This window comes from Tachyglossus aculeatus, chromosome 6 (assembly GCF_015852505.1).
Source record: "Tachyglossus aculeatus isolate mTacAcu1 chromosome 6, mTacAcu1.pri, whole genome shotgun sequence".
NCBI lineage: Eukaryota > Metazoa > Chordata > Mammalia > Monotremata > Tachyglossidae > Tachyglossus > Tachyglossus aculeatus.
In genome coordinates, this window is record NC_052071.1 from 44,569,143 (window position 1) to 44,584,275 (window position 15,133).

The 15,133-nt window shown below is 43.6% G+C and overlaps 2 protein-coding genes across 2 annotated transcripts in view; both read left to right on the plus strand.

Annotated features, from left to right (window-relative positions):
• LOC119930037 (exocyst complex component 1-like) overlaps positions 1-4,767 on the plus strand; it is an 88,644-nt gene extending 83,877 nt beyond the window's left edge. The window contains exons 16-17 of the mRNA XM_038748461.1: positions 1,449-1,643; positions 4,560-4,767. Of these exons, the coding sequence (XP_038604389.1) occupies positions 1,449-1,643; positions 4,560-4,715 (351 nt within the window). The 3' untranslated portion in view covers positions 4,716-4,767. The remainder of the gene's footprint in view (positions 1-1,448; positions 1,644-4,559) is intronic.
• A 2,654-nt stretch (positions 4,768-7,421) lies between these two features.
• GLOD5 (glyoxalase domain containing 5) lies at positions 7,422-10,893 on the plus strand. The gene is made up of 3 exons (XM_038747769.1): positions 7,422-7,568; positions 9,851-10,006; positions 10,750-10,893. The coding sequence occupies exons 1-3, from the start codon at positions 7,422-7,424 to the stop codon at positions 10,891-10,893; spliced, it is 447 nt and encodes a 148-aa protein (XP_038603697.1).
• Positions 10,894-15,133: the final 4,240 nt, after the last annotated feature.

Consider the following 15,133-nt stretch of genomic DNA (forward strand, 5'->3'; position numbering starts at 1 on the left):
GCTTGTGGTGGGCAGGGAACATATCTACCAACTCTATTGTTTTGTACTCTCCCTAGCGCTTAGTACAGTGCTCCTCACATGGTAGACACTCAATAAATACCATGGATTGATTTTCCTCAGGGAGAGCTGTACCATGGTTAAATGGTGTGCTGCACCCTGTGAGTTTGATCAGAGTTGTGGTTATCAGAAAAGTCCCCTTGATAGAGATGATTCACATTTTCTCGCAAGTGTCTTCTGAGTCATTAACCGCAGTTTATTGACTTGAACAATTCTTACTGTTGGCAGCAACCCTAAGTCAGTGTCTTAGGGATTCTACTTAATGTCATGGAATGACAAAATGCCAAAAAAAATCAATTTTCTTCCGCACCAGTAATTTTATTGTTGGTGACCAGGTACACAAAACAAAAGGGCTCTCTTATCAGTCAGTCAACCTTATTTCTTGAGCACTTACTGTGTGCAGAGCACTGTACTAAGCGCTTGGGAGAGCACAATATAACAGACACGTTCCCTGCTCTCTTCCCCTCTTCAAAGCCCTACTGAGAGCTCACCTCCTCCAGGAGGCCTTCCCAGACTGAGCCCCCCTTTTCTCTGCTCCTCCCCTTCCCCATCGCCCCTACTCCCTCCCTCTACTCCACCCCCTTCCCCTCCCCACAGCACTTGTGTATATTTATACATATTTATTACTCTGATTAATGATGTGTATATATCTATAATTGTATACATGAATATATGTTTGTACATATTTATTACTCTATTTATTTTGCTTGTACATATCTATTCTATTTATTTTATTTTGTTAGTATGTTTGGTTTTGTTCTCTATCTCCCCCTTTTAGACTGTGAGCCCACTGTTGGGTAGGGACTGTCTCTATATGTTGCCAATTTGTACTTCCCAAGCGCTTAGTACAGTGCTCTGCACACAGTAAGTGCTCAATAAATATGATTGATGATGATGATAATTGTATTTATCTATTTTGATGGTTTTGATGCCGGTCTACTTATTTTGTTATGTTGCCTGTCTCCCCCTTCTAGAGTGTGAGCCCCTTGTTGTGTAGGGATTGTCTCTGTTGCCAAACTGTCCTTTCCAAGAGCTTAGTACAGTGCTCTTCACACAGTAAGCACTCAATAAATATGACTGAATGAATGAATGAATGAATGAATGCCCATAATCATCTTATAGTCTAGAGCTCTCTTGGCTCTGTAAGTGACTTGATTGCCTTAGTTAAGCAGAAACTTTGGTATTCATCGTTACAGTATTTATTAAATGCTTACCATGTGCTATGCTCCATGATAAACACTGGGGTAAATATGAGATACTTAGTCCGAATCTTGTAGGCCTAATTTTCTCCCCTGAATGAGGTCTGCTATAGCAGGGGACAGACATTCTGTCTGTCAAGGGAATAAACCAAGGAAGGGCTGCTAATTTGACCGTTTTCTCTGTCTCCGCAGTGCTTCTTCGATGGCGTGAAAACCCGTTTGGCCCAGGGGGTGAAAGAGGAGGAAGTGAGTTTCCAGCTAGCATACAGCAAGCAAGAACTCCGGAAGGTGATTGAAAAGTATCCTGGCAAGGAAGTGAAGAGGTCCTTAGAGGTGCTTTATAAAAAGATTATCAAACATCTCTCCCCAGAAGAAAACCTGCTACCGGTACGTTTTCCTTTGATGTTGCATATCTGAGGATTTCACTTTCTTTCTTTAATCAGTCGGTCAATCAATGGTATTTATTGAGTGCTTACTAAGTGTACAGCACTGTACTAAGAGTTTGGGAGAATACAGTACAACAGAGTTGGCAGACATGTTCCCTGCCCACAATGAGCTTACAGTCTAGAGGGAGAAACAGGAATTAATAAAAATAATATATAACGTAATTTAAGGATCTATGAATATAAGCACCATGGGGTTGAGAGTGGGAAGCAGCATGGCATAGCAGATACAGCATGGGCTTGAGAGTCAGAAAGTCATGGATTCTAATCCCTGTTCTGCCACTTATCTGCTGTGTGATCTTGGGCAAGTCACTTAACTTTGCTGTGCCTCAGTGACCTCATCTGTAAAATGGGGATTGAGATTGTGAGCCCCACATGGGACAGGGATTGTGTCCAACCCAATTTTCTTGTATCCACTCCAGTGCTTAATACAGTGCCTGGCACATAGTAAGTGCTTAACAAATACTGTCAGCTGTGTGACTTTGGGCAAGTCACTTCACTTCTCTGGGCCTCAGTTACCTCCTCTGTAAAATGGGGATGAAGACTGTGAGCCCCGTGGGGGCCAATCTGATCACCTTGTAACCCCCCAGCGCTTAGGACAGTGCTCATTCATTCATTCATTCATTCCATCGTATTTATCGAGCGCTTACTGTGTGCAGAGCACTGTACTAAGTGCTTGGGAAGTAGGGAAGCAGCGTGGCTCAGCGGAAAGAGCCCGGGCTTTGAAGTCAGAGGTCATCGGTTCAAATCCCGGCTCTGCCACTTGTCAGCTGTGTGACTTTCAGCAAGTCACTTCACTTCTCTGGGCCTCAGTTACCTCCTCTGTAAAATGGGGATTAAGACTGTGAGCCCCACGTGGGACAACCTGATCACCTTGTAAATTCCCCAGAGCTTAGAACAGTGCTTTGCACATAGTAAGTGCTTAATAAATGCCATTATTATTATTATTATTATTATTATTATTATTATATAATCACCTTACCTCCTTCCCCTCCCCAGCGCACCTGTATATATGTATATATGCTTGTACATATTTATTACTCTATTTATTTATTTTACTTGTACATATTTATTCTATTTATTTTATTTTGTTAATATGTTCTGTTTTGTTGTCTGTCTCCCCCTTGTAGACTGTGAACCCGCTGTTGGGTAGGGACCCTCTCTATATGTTGCCAACTTGTACTTCCCAAGTGCTTAGTACAGTGCTCTGCACACAGTAAGGGCTCAATAAATACGATTGAGTGAATGAATATTATTATTATTATTATTATTATTATTATTATTATTATATGTCCAAGGATCACAGATCCAATTTCAGGGTCTTGGGCTGATTTCCCAGGGTTGGCTGAAGGATGAAAGAGATTTATGAACAGTAGTGGTCCTACTTATGCTTCTGTAGTATCCATTTTATTATTCTTAATTATAATGTTAAAAATGTATGATTATTAATAACAACAACATGAATAATAGATTTTGTTAAGTGCTTACTATATATCAAACACTGGGTTAGATTAAAAAATAATCAGGTTGGACACAATCACAGCCTAAGTAGGAGGAATTCACCATCTTACAGATGAGGAAACTAAGTTACAGAGAAGTTCAGTGAATTGCCCAAGGTCATAGAACAGGAAGATGGGAGATCCAGGATTAAAACTCAGGTCTTCTGACTGCCAAGTCCATCCTCTTTCCATTAGGCTCCAGTACCTTTGTTTCCCTCTCTGGATTACCTTCCAAAGTTTTCCATTTTCCTGGCTAATGGAGTCTTCTCACTATGATCTACTCCATTCCCTTCAGGAAAAGGAAGCCTTTTCCTGCTTTGTATCATTTGAGCTTGAGAACCAAATGGACTGCTAGGGGCCAGATGAACAGTCTAGAGAGCTGGATTTCAGTGGGTGTCAAACTTTTACTCATATATACTGTGTGGACTGTAACTCAAGATCTTGAAAAACAAAAGAAAAATGATTTTGGCCTGAGGGAATACTCAATTTGGTAGAACGTTTCTCTGATTGTCAACCCAGCTTAGCGTTTCTATAGGACATTGCCTATCCCAGAACTATTTCTAGAGATGCTTCCTAGCTGCATGGCCTGGTTAAAGGAGGCATTTCCTACAGTATCAATCAATCCATCATATTTACTGATCGCTCACTGTGTGCAGAGCACTGAACTAAACTCTTGGGAGAATAAAATATTACAGTCGGTAGACACATTCCCTGCCCACAAGTTTACAGTCTAGAGGTGAAGACATATATTGATATAAATAAATACATTTTTAATCTATTCATAAGTTCTGTGAGCCTGAGGGAAATTTAGGTGAAGGAAATAACACTCTATTGGGCTAGATATAGCAGGCCAAGCATCCAGCAGATGCAGACAAAATAAGCTAAAGTAGAGCGTGCCTTAAAAAATGAGTATAAGGGGCAGGGTATTCTTGGAATGGATTGCTGACTCCTCTAGACTGTAAGCTCATTTTGGGCAGGGAATGTGTCTGTTATATTGTTATATTGTACTCCCCCAAGCATTCATATATTCTTTCAATCTTATTTATTGAGCACTTACTGTGTTTACAGCACTGTTCTAAGTGCTTGGGAGAGTACAATACAACAATAAACAGTGACATTCCCCACCCACAACGGACTTACAGTCTAGAGTGGGGGAGACAGACATCAATACAAATAAATAAAATTACAGATTGGCACATAAGTGCTGTGGGGCTGGGATGGGGGGAGAGAAAAGGGAGCAAGTCTGGGTGATGCAGAAGGGAGTGGGAGATGAGGAAAAGTGGGCACTTAGTAAAGTGCTCAGCATACAGTAAGTGCTCAATAAATATGATTGATTGACTGAATGAGGATTTTCCTTGCAGTTGGTCTGGCACGCCATGGAGAAAGAAGTCCTGCAGCAGTACCATGAGTTTGACCATCTGATCCATCGCTGCTATCAGGGATCAGGAATCACCCTGGACTTCTCAGTGGAGGACTTACTTGAATACTTTGAGACCATCACTCAATCCAATTTGTAGCCATCCCATTTCTGGGAAGTCTGCCATTCCTCATTCAGGTCAGAACTCGGCTCATGGCGGGCAAGGGAATGTGTCTTTTATTGTTGCATTGTACTCTCCCAAGAGCTTTGTATGGTGCTCTGCACATGGTAAGCACTCAATAAATATGATTGAATGAATGAATGAACTGCTTTCTGGAGCTGGTGGATCTTTTTGCCCAGGATAAGTCCAGATCGGGGATCATTTCTCTCCATATGGAATGCCCCCCCGCATGTTATTTCAAGAATTATTAATAATGATAATAATAAAAATTATTATTATTATTATTACGTCATTTTTTAAGCTCTTACTATGTGCCAGGCACTGTATTAAGCGCTGGGGAGGATACAAGCAAATTGAGTTGGACATAGTCCCTGTCCCGCATAGGGCTCACAGTCTTAATCCTCATTTTACAGATGAGGTAACTGAGGCACCGAGAAGTGAAGTGACTTGCCCAAGGCCACACAGCAGACTACCGGCGGATCCTGGAATAGAACCCATGACCCAGTCTTCTAGACTGTGAGCCCACTGTTGGGTAGGGACTGTCTCTATATGTTGCCAACTTGTACTTCCCAAGCGCTTAGTACAGTGTTCTGCACACAGTAAGCTCTCAATAAATATGATTGATTGATCGATTGATTCATTGATTGACCTCTGACTCTCAGAATTGTCTGCTATCCACTGCACCTTGCTGCTTCCCTCATCCCAGGATTGTGCTGAGCTGATGCCTGTGGTTGCATTTTCACAAGCCACATTTCAGATGCGTATAATCTACCCTCTCCAGCCCTCTGCTCTTAACAACTTTTCATGTTGCTGTTCGTGCCAGACATCCCAGATACTCTTTAATGTTTCACTTGGGGCACGTGGAGAGTCAGAAGACTTTAAAATAAAAGATATTTAAATGTGATTTTCAACGGTTGCTATTAATAGTCTCGAAAGGGCTTAATTTTCAAAGGTCAAGAAAGTGCAGCGCTTTTTTTTTCCTTTATCTGATTGTTCCTGCCCTCCTGATCTTTTAATGAGCGGCTCTCGGTGGCCCCGATCGGCAGATTCCAGCCGAGAGTTCGGCGATAATGACATCTTCCAGTCTGTTCCAGTTGTGGTCCTGCTCAGGGGCTATTTCATCCTGATTGGGCTGACCAGCCCTCATGTGAGGCTGAAATGGAAAATATGATTCACCGGCTGGAACAAAGGGGAGAAAAGGTGGTCATGTATTATTTTTACTTTGTATTTCATCCTCCTGAAAGGGAAGCAAATAGAAGCCAGACTCGAACAATGTAAATGACCCGGTTGAAAGCTTGACAATGGTAGCGTGACAAATGGTCACAATTAATTGAGTGACCCTTTGGCACCCTCCACTTGCTGCTTGGCAATCAGCCAAAGGTGCTTTGAAGGGTTCCGCACCAGACTGGCACAGATGAACAGAGAGCCCCTTATATTAATAATAATGATGGTATTTGTTAAGCGCTTACTATGTGCCAAGCACTATTCTAAGCACTGGGGTAGATACAAGGTAATCAGGTTGCTCCACATGGAGCTCAGTCTTAATCTTCATTTTCCAGATGAGGTAACTGAGGCACAGAGAAGTGAAGTGACTTGCTCAAAGTCACACAGCTGACAAGTGGCGGAAGCCAGGATTAGAACCCATGACCTCTGACTCCGAAGCCTGGGTTCTTTCCACTAAGCCCTTATCTTCCCACGTACACTCCGGGCTGAAGGGGAAAGGAGGACCTATTCTGGAAATATCTGGCTCCAGAAGGGAAGAGGGAGAGTGGATGAAGAAAGAAGGTTGTGGATGGTTAGGATTTGCCGGGGATCATTGGAGGAGCATGGAATCCAAAAGAAGCATGGCCGAGTGGAAAGAGCATGGGCGTGAGTTTTCTGCTGCTTGCCTGCTGTGTGACCTTGGGCAAGTTCCTTCATTTATCCATTCAATCATACTTATTGAGCGCTTACTGTGTGCAAAGCACTTGTACTAAGCGCTTGGGAGAGTACAACTACAAACAGACACATTCCCTGCCCACAACGAGCTCACAGTCTAGAGAGAAGTCCCTTAACTTCTCTAGTTCCTCAGTTTCTTGTCTGTGAAATGGGGTTGAAATACCTGTCCTCCATCCGCCTTAGAATGTAAGCCCCATGTGGGACAGGGACTGCGGCCAACCCGATCAGTTTGTAATAAGTGCTGTGGGGCTGAGGGTGTGGTGAATATCAAGGTCCTTCCGACTCCTAAGCCCTTGCTCTATCCAGTAGGTCATACTGCTTCTCTAATCAACCCTGGAAGTTTTAGCGACTTTGTCCTCTGACAATACACTGCCTTTCCAGTTTGATTTCTTTCTCCTGCAGATGGAGACAGGCGAGATGGAGGCCCAGGGAGAAGGTTAGCGGCACCAGAGGAGCAAAGTTGTAGAAGGAGAGAAGGGAGGTGAGGCAGGAGGGAGGAAGATAATGGAGAACTTTAAATAGGCATTAAGTCCCAGCTCAGACTGTGAGCTGGGAGCAACGGTATACAGTCTCACAAAAGCAGAGAAGCACCGATCGTGGAGTTTGGCCCCTGAGGCAGGCGGCACCATGATCCTGCAGCCCCTAGCACTGATTCACACTACCCTCAGAGCTGGTGGCCAGAAGCTCAAATGTTCCCTTTCTTAGCTAGCCCAGGTGAGAGGGGGTGAGGAGGCCAGGAAAGCCAACATGGGGCAGTCCAGCATGGAAGAGGCCCCAGGCTCCACCCTCTCCTTATCCCGCGCCTTTTGGACTCCAAACTTCGGACCGCAGGGAGCCAGGCCGCAGCGGCAGAAGCTTGTGGGGACGGCTCTCTCAAGAAGTACTGGAGGGCAGGTGAGGAAGGGCAGAGAGACCCCGCTCCCTGCGGCATGGAGTCAGCACACTGGGATCTGGAATTTCCGGAGGAGGGACAGAGTGATTCGGTGTTCCCTGGGTTCCCTACCAACTTTCTGGCATACTGAGATTGATTTGCCCCTTTACCACAAGCAGTTCTGTCCCTCCTCCTTGGGAAATAATGATGGCATTTATTAACTGCTTACGATGTGCGAAGCACTGTTCTAAGCGCTGGGGAGGTTAACAAGGTGATCAGGTTGTCCCACGGGGGGCTCACAGTCTTCATCCCCATTTTACAGATGAGGTAACTGAGGCCCAGAGAAGTTAAGTGACTTGCCCACAGTCACACAGCTGATAAGTGGTGGAGCCGGGATTTGAACCCATGACCTCTGACTCCAAAGCCCGGGCTCTTTCCACTGCCCACTGTTGGGTAGGGACTGTCTCTATATGTTGCCAACTTGTACTTCCCAAGCGCTTAGTACAGTGCTCTGCACACAGTAAGCGCTCAATAAATACGATTGATGATGATGATGATGATGAGCCACGCTGCTTCTAAATAGGGTGTGAGAGATTGGAGGTACAATGGAGAATTGCGTGACTCAGTGGAAAGAGCATGGGCTTTAGAGTAAGAGGTCATGAGTTCAAATCCCGGCTCCGCCAACTGTCAGCTGTGTGACTTTGGGCAAGTCACTTCAATTCTCTGTGCCTCAGTTTCCTCATTTGTAAAATGGGGATTAAGGCTGTGAGCCCCCCTTGGGATAACCTGATCACCTTGTAATGTCCCCAGCACTTAGAACAGTGCTTTGCACATAGTAAGTGCTTAATAAATGCCATCATTATTATTATTAATGGTTGCCCCTTAGGACTCTTGATTCTTCTCTTTTGGGGGTGTTTGTTAAGCACTTTCTCTGTGCCTGCAATGGAGTAAATTCAAGTTAATCAGTATGAACACAGTCCTTGTCCCACATGGGGCTCAAAGTCTTCATCCCAATTTGACAGATGAGGTGTCTGAGGCACCGGAGTGACTTGCCCAAGGTCACACAGCAGATAAGTGGAAGAGCTGGGATTAGAACCCAGGCTCCGACATAAAGCTGCTGTGTGACCTTGGGCAAGTCCCTTAACTTCTCTGTGCCTCAGTTATCTAATCAGTAAAATGGGAATTTAAGACTGTGAGCCCTATTTGGGACAGGGGCTGTGTTTAACCCAATTATCTTGAATCCATTCATTCACTCAATTGTATTTACTGAGTGTTTACTGTGTGCAGAGCACTGTACTAAGCGCTTGGGAAGTACAAATCAGTAACGTAAGTGTTCCATAACACAGTGTTCCAGTGTGTAATACAGTGACTGGCACATAGTAAGTGTTTAACAAATACCACAATTATTATCATTATTGTTGGTATTATTATCATTATTAATATTAAAATCATTTTGAGGTGAAGGGCACTTAAAGAGCTGTCAGTTCCAAATTCTGAACACTTGGGCCCATAAAAGACAGCTTAAACCAGTTTACAATTCTTAGCAGTGCAAGCAGACCAAACTCTGGAAATAAGTCTGGAAATAAGACTCCTTTAGCTAACTCATCTGGCCAAATGTTTGGGTTTTCTTTCTCTCTCTGAGTCCTAACCTTTCAGTGAAAGTAGAGAGCCCAAACATTTTCAGGAACCTCTTAAAATTAAGATCAAGTTTTTAAAAAATGTTTAAAAAAAACACTTACTATGTGCCAGTCACTGTATTAAACACTGGAACACTACGTTATGGAACACTTACGTTACATGTGTCATGAACAGGACTTTCGAGTTGTCGTAACGTGTCTTTTAATTCTGTTGTAATGTACTCCCGCAAGTGTTTAGAACAGTGCTCTTCACATAGCAAGTGCTCAATAAATGTGATTGATTGATTGGCAGCTGGAGTGAGGAGAGATTAGTGAATATAAGGGGCTGGAACACAGGGAAGGGCCTTCTTTGGGTGGAGACCTGGAATCAATAATCGGTGGCATTTACGAGCACTTACTGTGTGCAGAGTACTCCACTGAATGCTTGGGAGAGTACAATATAACAGAGTTGGTAGATACAACAAGTTTTCAGTCTGCCGAGGAATAAAAGTAGCTTTGAGAAGTGTGCATTGTCCTGGAGGAGAGCAGAGAATCAGACATATCCAAGGATTGCTAGTCACCAGCAGGGGTTAAGTGGGGCATTTAAAGAGCTTGTATAATATATGTATTTTCTGGCTAGAGCATATATTTTTATTGGTTTTCTTTATCATCCACATTACTTGGAACAGGGAAATCGGAAAGCTTTGAATTTTGGCAACCAGAAGTTCAACCTCCACGAGGCCGGGAAAAAGTTCGAACCCAAAGCTCGCAATCCAGTTCCTGGTTCCACCGACGTTTGCCTGATCACAGAAACTCCTCTGCATGTGGTGATGGAACACCTAAAGGTTTGTCAAATATCCTTCACGGACACTGAGCAGCGGTATTTGATTCTAGGATGCTAAGAACAGGAGCACCATCTAGGGCTTGGTGGTGTATCCTCCCAGTAAATTTGGCTACGTTTCTGTGGAAACTTTTAAACACTGAAATGTTGGTTTGGGTCACAAGTGAAATTCAAGGATTCTGAGAAATGTTTCAAGTTTTTTTTTTTCCTTTTCATGATAGGAGAAGCAGCGTGGCTCAATGGAAAGAGCACGGGCTTTGGAGTCAGAGGTCATGGGTTCAAGTCCTGGCTATGCCAATTGTCAGCTGTGTGACTTTGGGGAAGTCACTTAATCAATCAATCAGTCGTATTTATTGAGCGCTTACTGTGTGCAGAGCACTGTACTAAGCACTTGGGAAGCGCAAGCTGGCAACGTATAGAGACAGTCCCTACCCAACAGTGGGCTCACAGTCTAGAAGGGGGAGACAGAGAAAAAATAACAAAACATATTAACAAAATAAAATAAATAGAATAGATAGAATAACTTCTCTGTGCCTCAGTTACCTCATCTGTAAAAAGAGAATTAAGACTGTGAGCCCCCCATGGGACAACCTGCTCTCCTTGTAATCTCCTCAGTGCTTAGAACAGTGCTTTGCACATAGTAAGCACTTAATAAATGTCATCATTATTATTATGATGAATTTTTTCACTCTAAATCGATTAGGGACAAGTGACCGTATACCTGGCTTGTTCTCTCCCTTTTGACAGGCCTGTGATGTTCCTGTTGAAGAAGGCCCTGTGTCTAGAACTGGCGCTGTGGGGAAAATCCTGTCTGTCTATTTCCGGGACCCTGACGGAAACCTAATTGAGGTTTCCAACTACACCACAGAAGTGAACTCTAGTTTTCAATAGCAGAAGGGTTGTCTTTCCATTCAAAAAAGACACGGCAGAGTTTCAAATAACCAATCAATCAATTGTAGTTATTGAGCACATCCTGTGTACAGAGCACTCACTGTACTAACCGGTTGGGGGAGTGAAATATAAAATGTAGTAGGCATATTTCATTCATTCATTCAATCCTATTTATTGAGCGCTTACTATGTGCAGAGCACTGTACTAAGCTCTGCAGAACAATCTTACAGTCTAGGGGGACAAACATTAATTAATGTGCCCTTTCCTCTCCATCCAAACTGCTACGACTTTAATACAATCACTCATCCATTAGAGAAGCAGCGTGGCTCAGTGGAAAGCGCACGGGCTTTGGAGTCAGGGGTCATGGGTTAGAATCCAGGCCCTGCCAATTGTCAGCTGTGTGACTTTGGGCAAGTCACTTAACTTCTCTGTGCCTCAGTTCCCTCATCTGTAAAATGGGGATTAAGACTGTGAGACCCCATGGGACCTCACTGTTGGGTAAGGACTGTCTCTATATGTTGCCAACTTGTACTTCCCAAGCGCTTAGTACAGTGCTCTGCACACAGTAAGCGCTCAATAAATATCATTGATGATGATGACAACCTGCACTCTTCGTAACCTCCTCAGTGCTTAGAACAGTGCTTTGCACGTAGTAAGCACTTAATAAATGCCATCATTAATATTATTATTATTCTATCCCACTTGGATTACCACGTCAGCCTCCTTGCTGACCTCCCAGTCTCCTGTGTCTCCCCACTCCAGTCCTTACTTCACTCTGCTGCCTGGATCATTATTCTACAAAAATGTTCAGGACATGTTTCCCGACTCCCCAAGAAACTCCAGTGACTGCCCATCCATCTCCTCATCATACAAAAACTCCTCACCATTGGCTTTAAAGAAGTCAGGCACCTCGCCCTCTCCTACCTCATCTCACTATTCTCCCACTACAACCCAACCCGCATCCTTCGCTTCTCTAATAATAATAATAATAATATTTATTAAGGGTTTACTATGTGCAAAACACTGTTTTAAGCACTGGGGAGGTTACAAGGTGATCAGGTTGTCCCATGGGGGGCTCACAGTCTTCATCCCCATTTTCCAGATGAGGTAACTGAGGCCCGGAGAAGTTAAGTGACTTGCCCAAAGTCACACAGCTTCTCACTGTTTCCTGATCTTGTCTATCTTGCCACCAACCCCTTGCCTGTGTCCTGCCTCTGTCCTGGAATACTCTCTCCACAAATCCGACAGACAATTATTCCCCTCCCTGGAAGCCTTACTGAGGGCACCTATCCTGAAGAAGGCCTGACCTGACTAAAGCCTTCTTCCACTCCCTTCTGCATTGCCCTGACATTTTCCCTTTGTTCATCCACCTGCCAGCCCCCCAGCACTTATGTCCATATCAGTAATTTATTTATTTATATTAATGTCTCTCTCCCTGCCTGTAAACTGTAAACTCATTGTGGGCAGGGAATGTATAATAATAATGGTGGTATTTGCTAAGTGCTTACTATGTGCGAAGCACTGTTCTAAGCGCCTGAGGAATACAAGGTGATCAGGTTGTCCCACGTGGGGCTCACAGTCTAAAACCCCATTTTACAGATGAGGTAATTGAGGAACAGAGAAGTTAAGTGGCTTGCCCAAGGTCACACAGCTGACAAGTGGAGGAGCCGGGATTCGAACCCATGACTTCTGACCCCCAAGCCTGGGCTCTTTCATTCATTCATTCAATCGTATTTATTGAGCGCTTACTATGTGCAGAGCACTGTTCTAAGCACTTGGGAAGTACAAGTTGGCAACATATAGAGACGGTCCCTACCCAACAGGGGGCTCACAGTCTAGAAGGCTCTTTCCACTGTTTCCAATGTATCTGTTTATCGTTGTATTATACTCTCCCAAGTGCTTAGTACAGTGCTCTGCACACAGTAAGTGTTCAATAAATATGATTAAATGAATGAATAGGAATAAAAACTTGTGCATAGGTACGGAAGTGCGGTGGGACTGTGAGGGGAAATGAATAGAGGGAACAAATCAGGGAGACACAGAAGGGAGTGGAAGAAAAGGAAAAGAGGGTTTAGTCAGGGAAGGCCTCTTGGAAGAAATGTGCCTTCAATAAAGCTTTGAAGTCAGCGGGAAGAATAACTATCTGTCAGATATGAACGGGGGGAGGTTGGGGGGGAGTGATCCAAGCAGCAGAATGAAGTATGGACTGGAATGGGGAGAGACAGGAGACAGGGAGGTCAGCAAGAAGGCTGATACAGTAATCAAGGCAGGAGAGGATAAGTGCTTGGATTAACAATTTTGAATCACATCTACCTTCCCCCATCACTGTCCCGCAGTCTCCTTCTTTTTTTTTGATGGCATTTATTAAGCGCTTACTATGTGCAAAGCACTGTTCTAAGAGCTGGGAGGTTACAAGGTGATCAGGTTGTCCCACGGGGGGCTCACAGTCTTAATCCCCATTTTACAGATGAGGTAACTGAGGCCCAGATTATAATAATAATAATAATAGTGATTTTTGTTAAGCACTTACTATGTGCAAAGCACTGTTCTAAGCGCTGGGGAGGTTACAAGGTGATCAGGTTGTCCCACAGGAGGCTCACAGTCTTAATCCCCATTTTACAGATGAGGGAACTGAGGCCCAGAGAATAATAATAATAATAATAGTGATTTTTGTTAAGCGCTTACTATGTGCAAAGCACTGTTCTAAGTGCTGGGGAGGTTACAAGGTGATCAGGTTGTCCCACGTGGGGCTCACAGTCTTAATCCCCATTTTACAGATGAGGTAACTGAGGCACAGAGAAGTTAAGTGACTTGCCCAAAGTCACGCAGCTGAAAATTGGCGAAGCCGGGATTTGAACCCATGACCTCTGACTCTAAAGCCCATGCTCTTTCCACTGAGCTACGCTGCTTATCTGTCTCTCTGTCTCTTTTTTCTTTATAGCTCTCTCTCTTTTTCTTGCTCCCTCCCCCCTACCATTTTACGGTGACATTTTGCCTTCTCTTGATTCAAATGAGGTAGAGTCCTGTCAATCATGCAGCTTCTAAATATTGTCAGAAATCAGGGAACATGTCCCTTTTCATGAGATGCACTCAAACGTGGGTTTGCAGCAGACATGAGTAATGAAGACTCTAATGCTCCATTTCTTGGGGGTTTGACTGACAGCTCACTAATGAGGAAAGTAGTTGGAATCTAAACATCTGCTTTACACTGATGTCAGGGACGTAACAGTGAGGGAGGGGGAAGGTTTAGCCGTTCCATCAATCCCCCCTTGAAGAAGAGTACTCACGCTCATAGTTAAATTAAAGCTTTCTCTTTTGTTCTGAAAAAGTAAAAAGATGACAAATACAGCAGAGTGGTGAACTTGTAGGGTGAAAATCAAAATTGGCAATCTAATGATATTTTCTAATCTAATAATCTCTTTATTGCTCTATTGAATTTTCCAAGCGCTTAGTACAGTGCTCTGCACACAGTGAGTGCTCAGTAAGAATGATTAAATTAATGACAATAATTAATGTTATTATTGAATAATAACAGGTTTTATTCAGGTTTTCTATCCTGGATCATCCAATCCTTATCACTGTCAGGTGGACTTTCTGTGGGCACGGGTTGGGAGGGAAAAGATGTTCTTGGTAGCCTGTTGATTGACATGAAGAAGCCATCGACTTGTACTTCCTGAGTGATTAGTACAGTGCTCTGCACACCGTAAGTGCTCAATAATAATAATAATGATGGCATTTATTAAGTGCTTACTATGTGCAAAGCACTGTTCTAAGTGCTGGGGAGGTTACAAGGTGATCAGGTTGTCCCTCGGGGGGCTCACAGTCTTAATCCCCATTTTCCAGATGAGGTAACTGAGGCACAGAGAAGTGAAGTGACTTGCTCAAAGTCACACAGCTGACAATTGGTGGAGCTGGGATTTGAACCCATGACCTCTGACTCCAAAGCCCGTGCTCTTTCCACCGAGCCACGCTGCTTCTCAAAAAATACGATTGAATGGATGAATGAATTATAACCCCATTTCAATTTACCCTGGCTAAAGATCTACTTAGTAGAAATAGTAGTAGGTCTTTCAGGACAAGGTGCCTTTTAGTTGAAAAAAATGTTAGAGAACATTTTGACAACTAAGTGTCGTACACTTACACAGAGAACTCTCATTTAAAATCCATCATTCCCCAAGTTTTCATTGATCCCGTTTACACTCACTAATGCAAAAAGTCAATATCCCCTTCTCTTCTGTTT

Excerpts from the sequence above, each read along its gene's own strand:
- GLOD5 (XM_038747769.1), top strand. The coding sequence starts at position 7,422 with ATGGGGCAGTCCAGCATGGAAGAGGCCCCAGGCTCCACCCTCTCCTTA. Across the intron at positions 7,569-9,850 it reads CAAGAAGTACTGGAGGGCAG|GGAAATCGGAAAGCTTTGAA; the intron begins GTGAGGAAGGGC and ends TACTTGGAACAG. Across the intron at positions 10,007-10,749 it reads TGGTGATGGAACACCTAAAG|GCCTGTGATGTTCCTGTTGA; the intron begins GTTTGTCAAATA and ends CCCTTTTGACAG.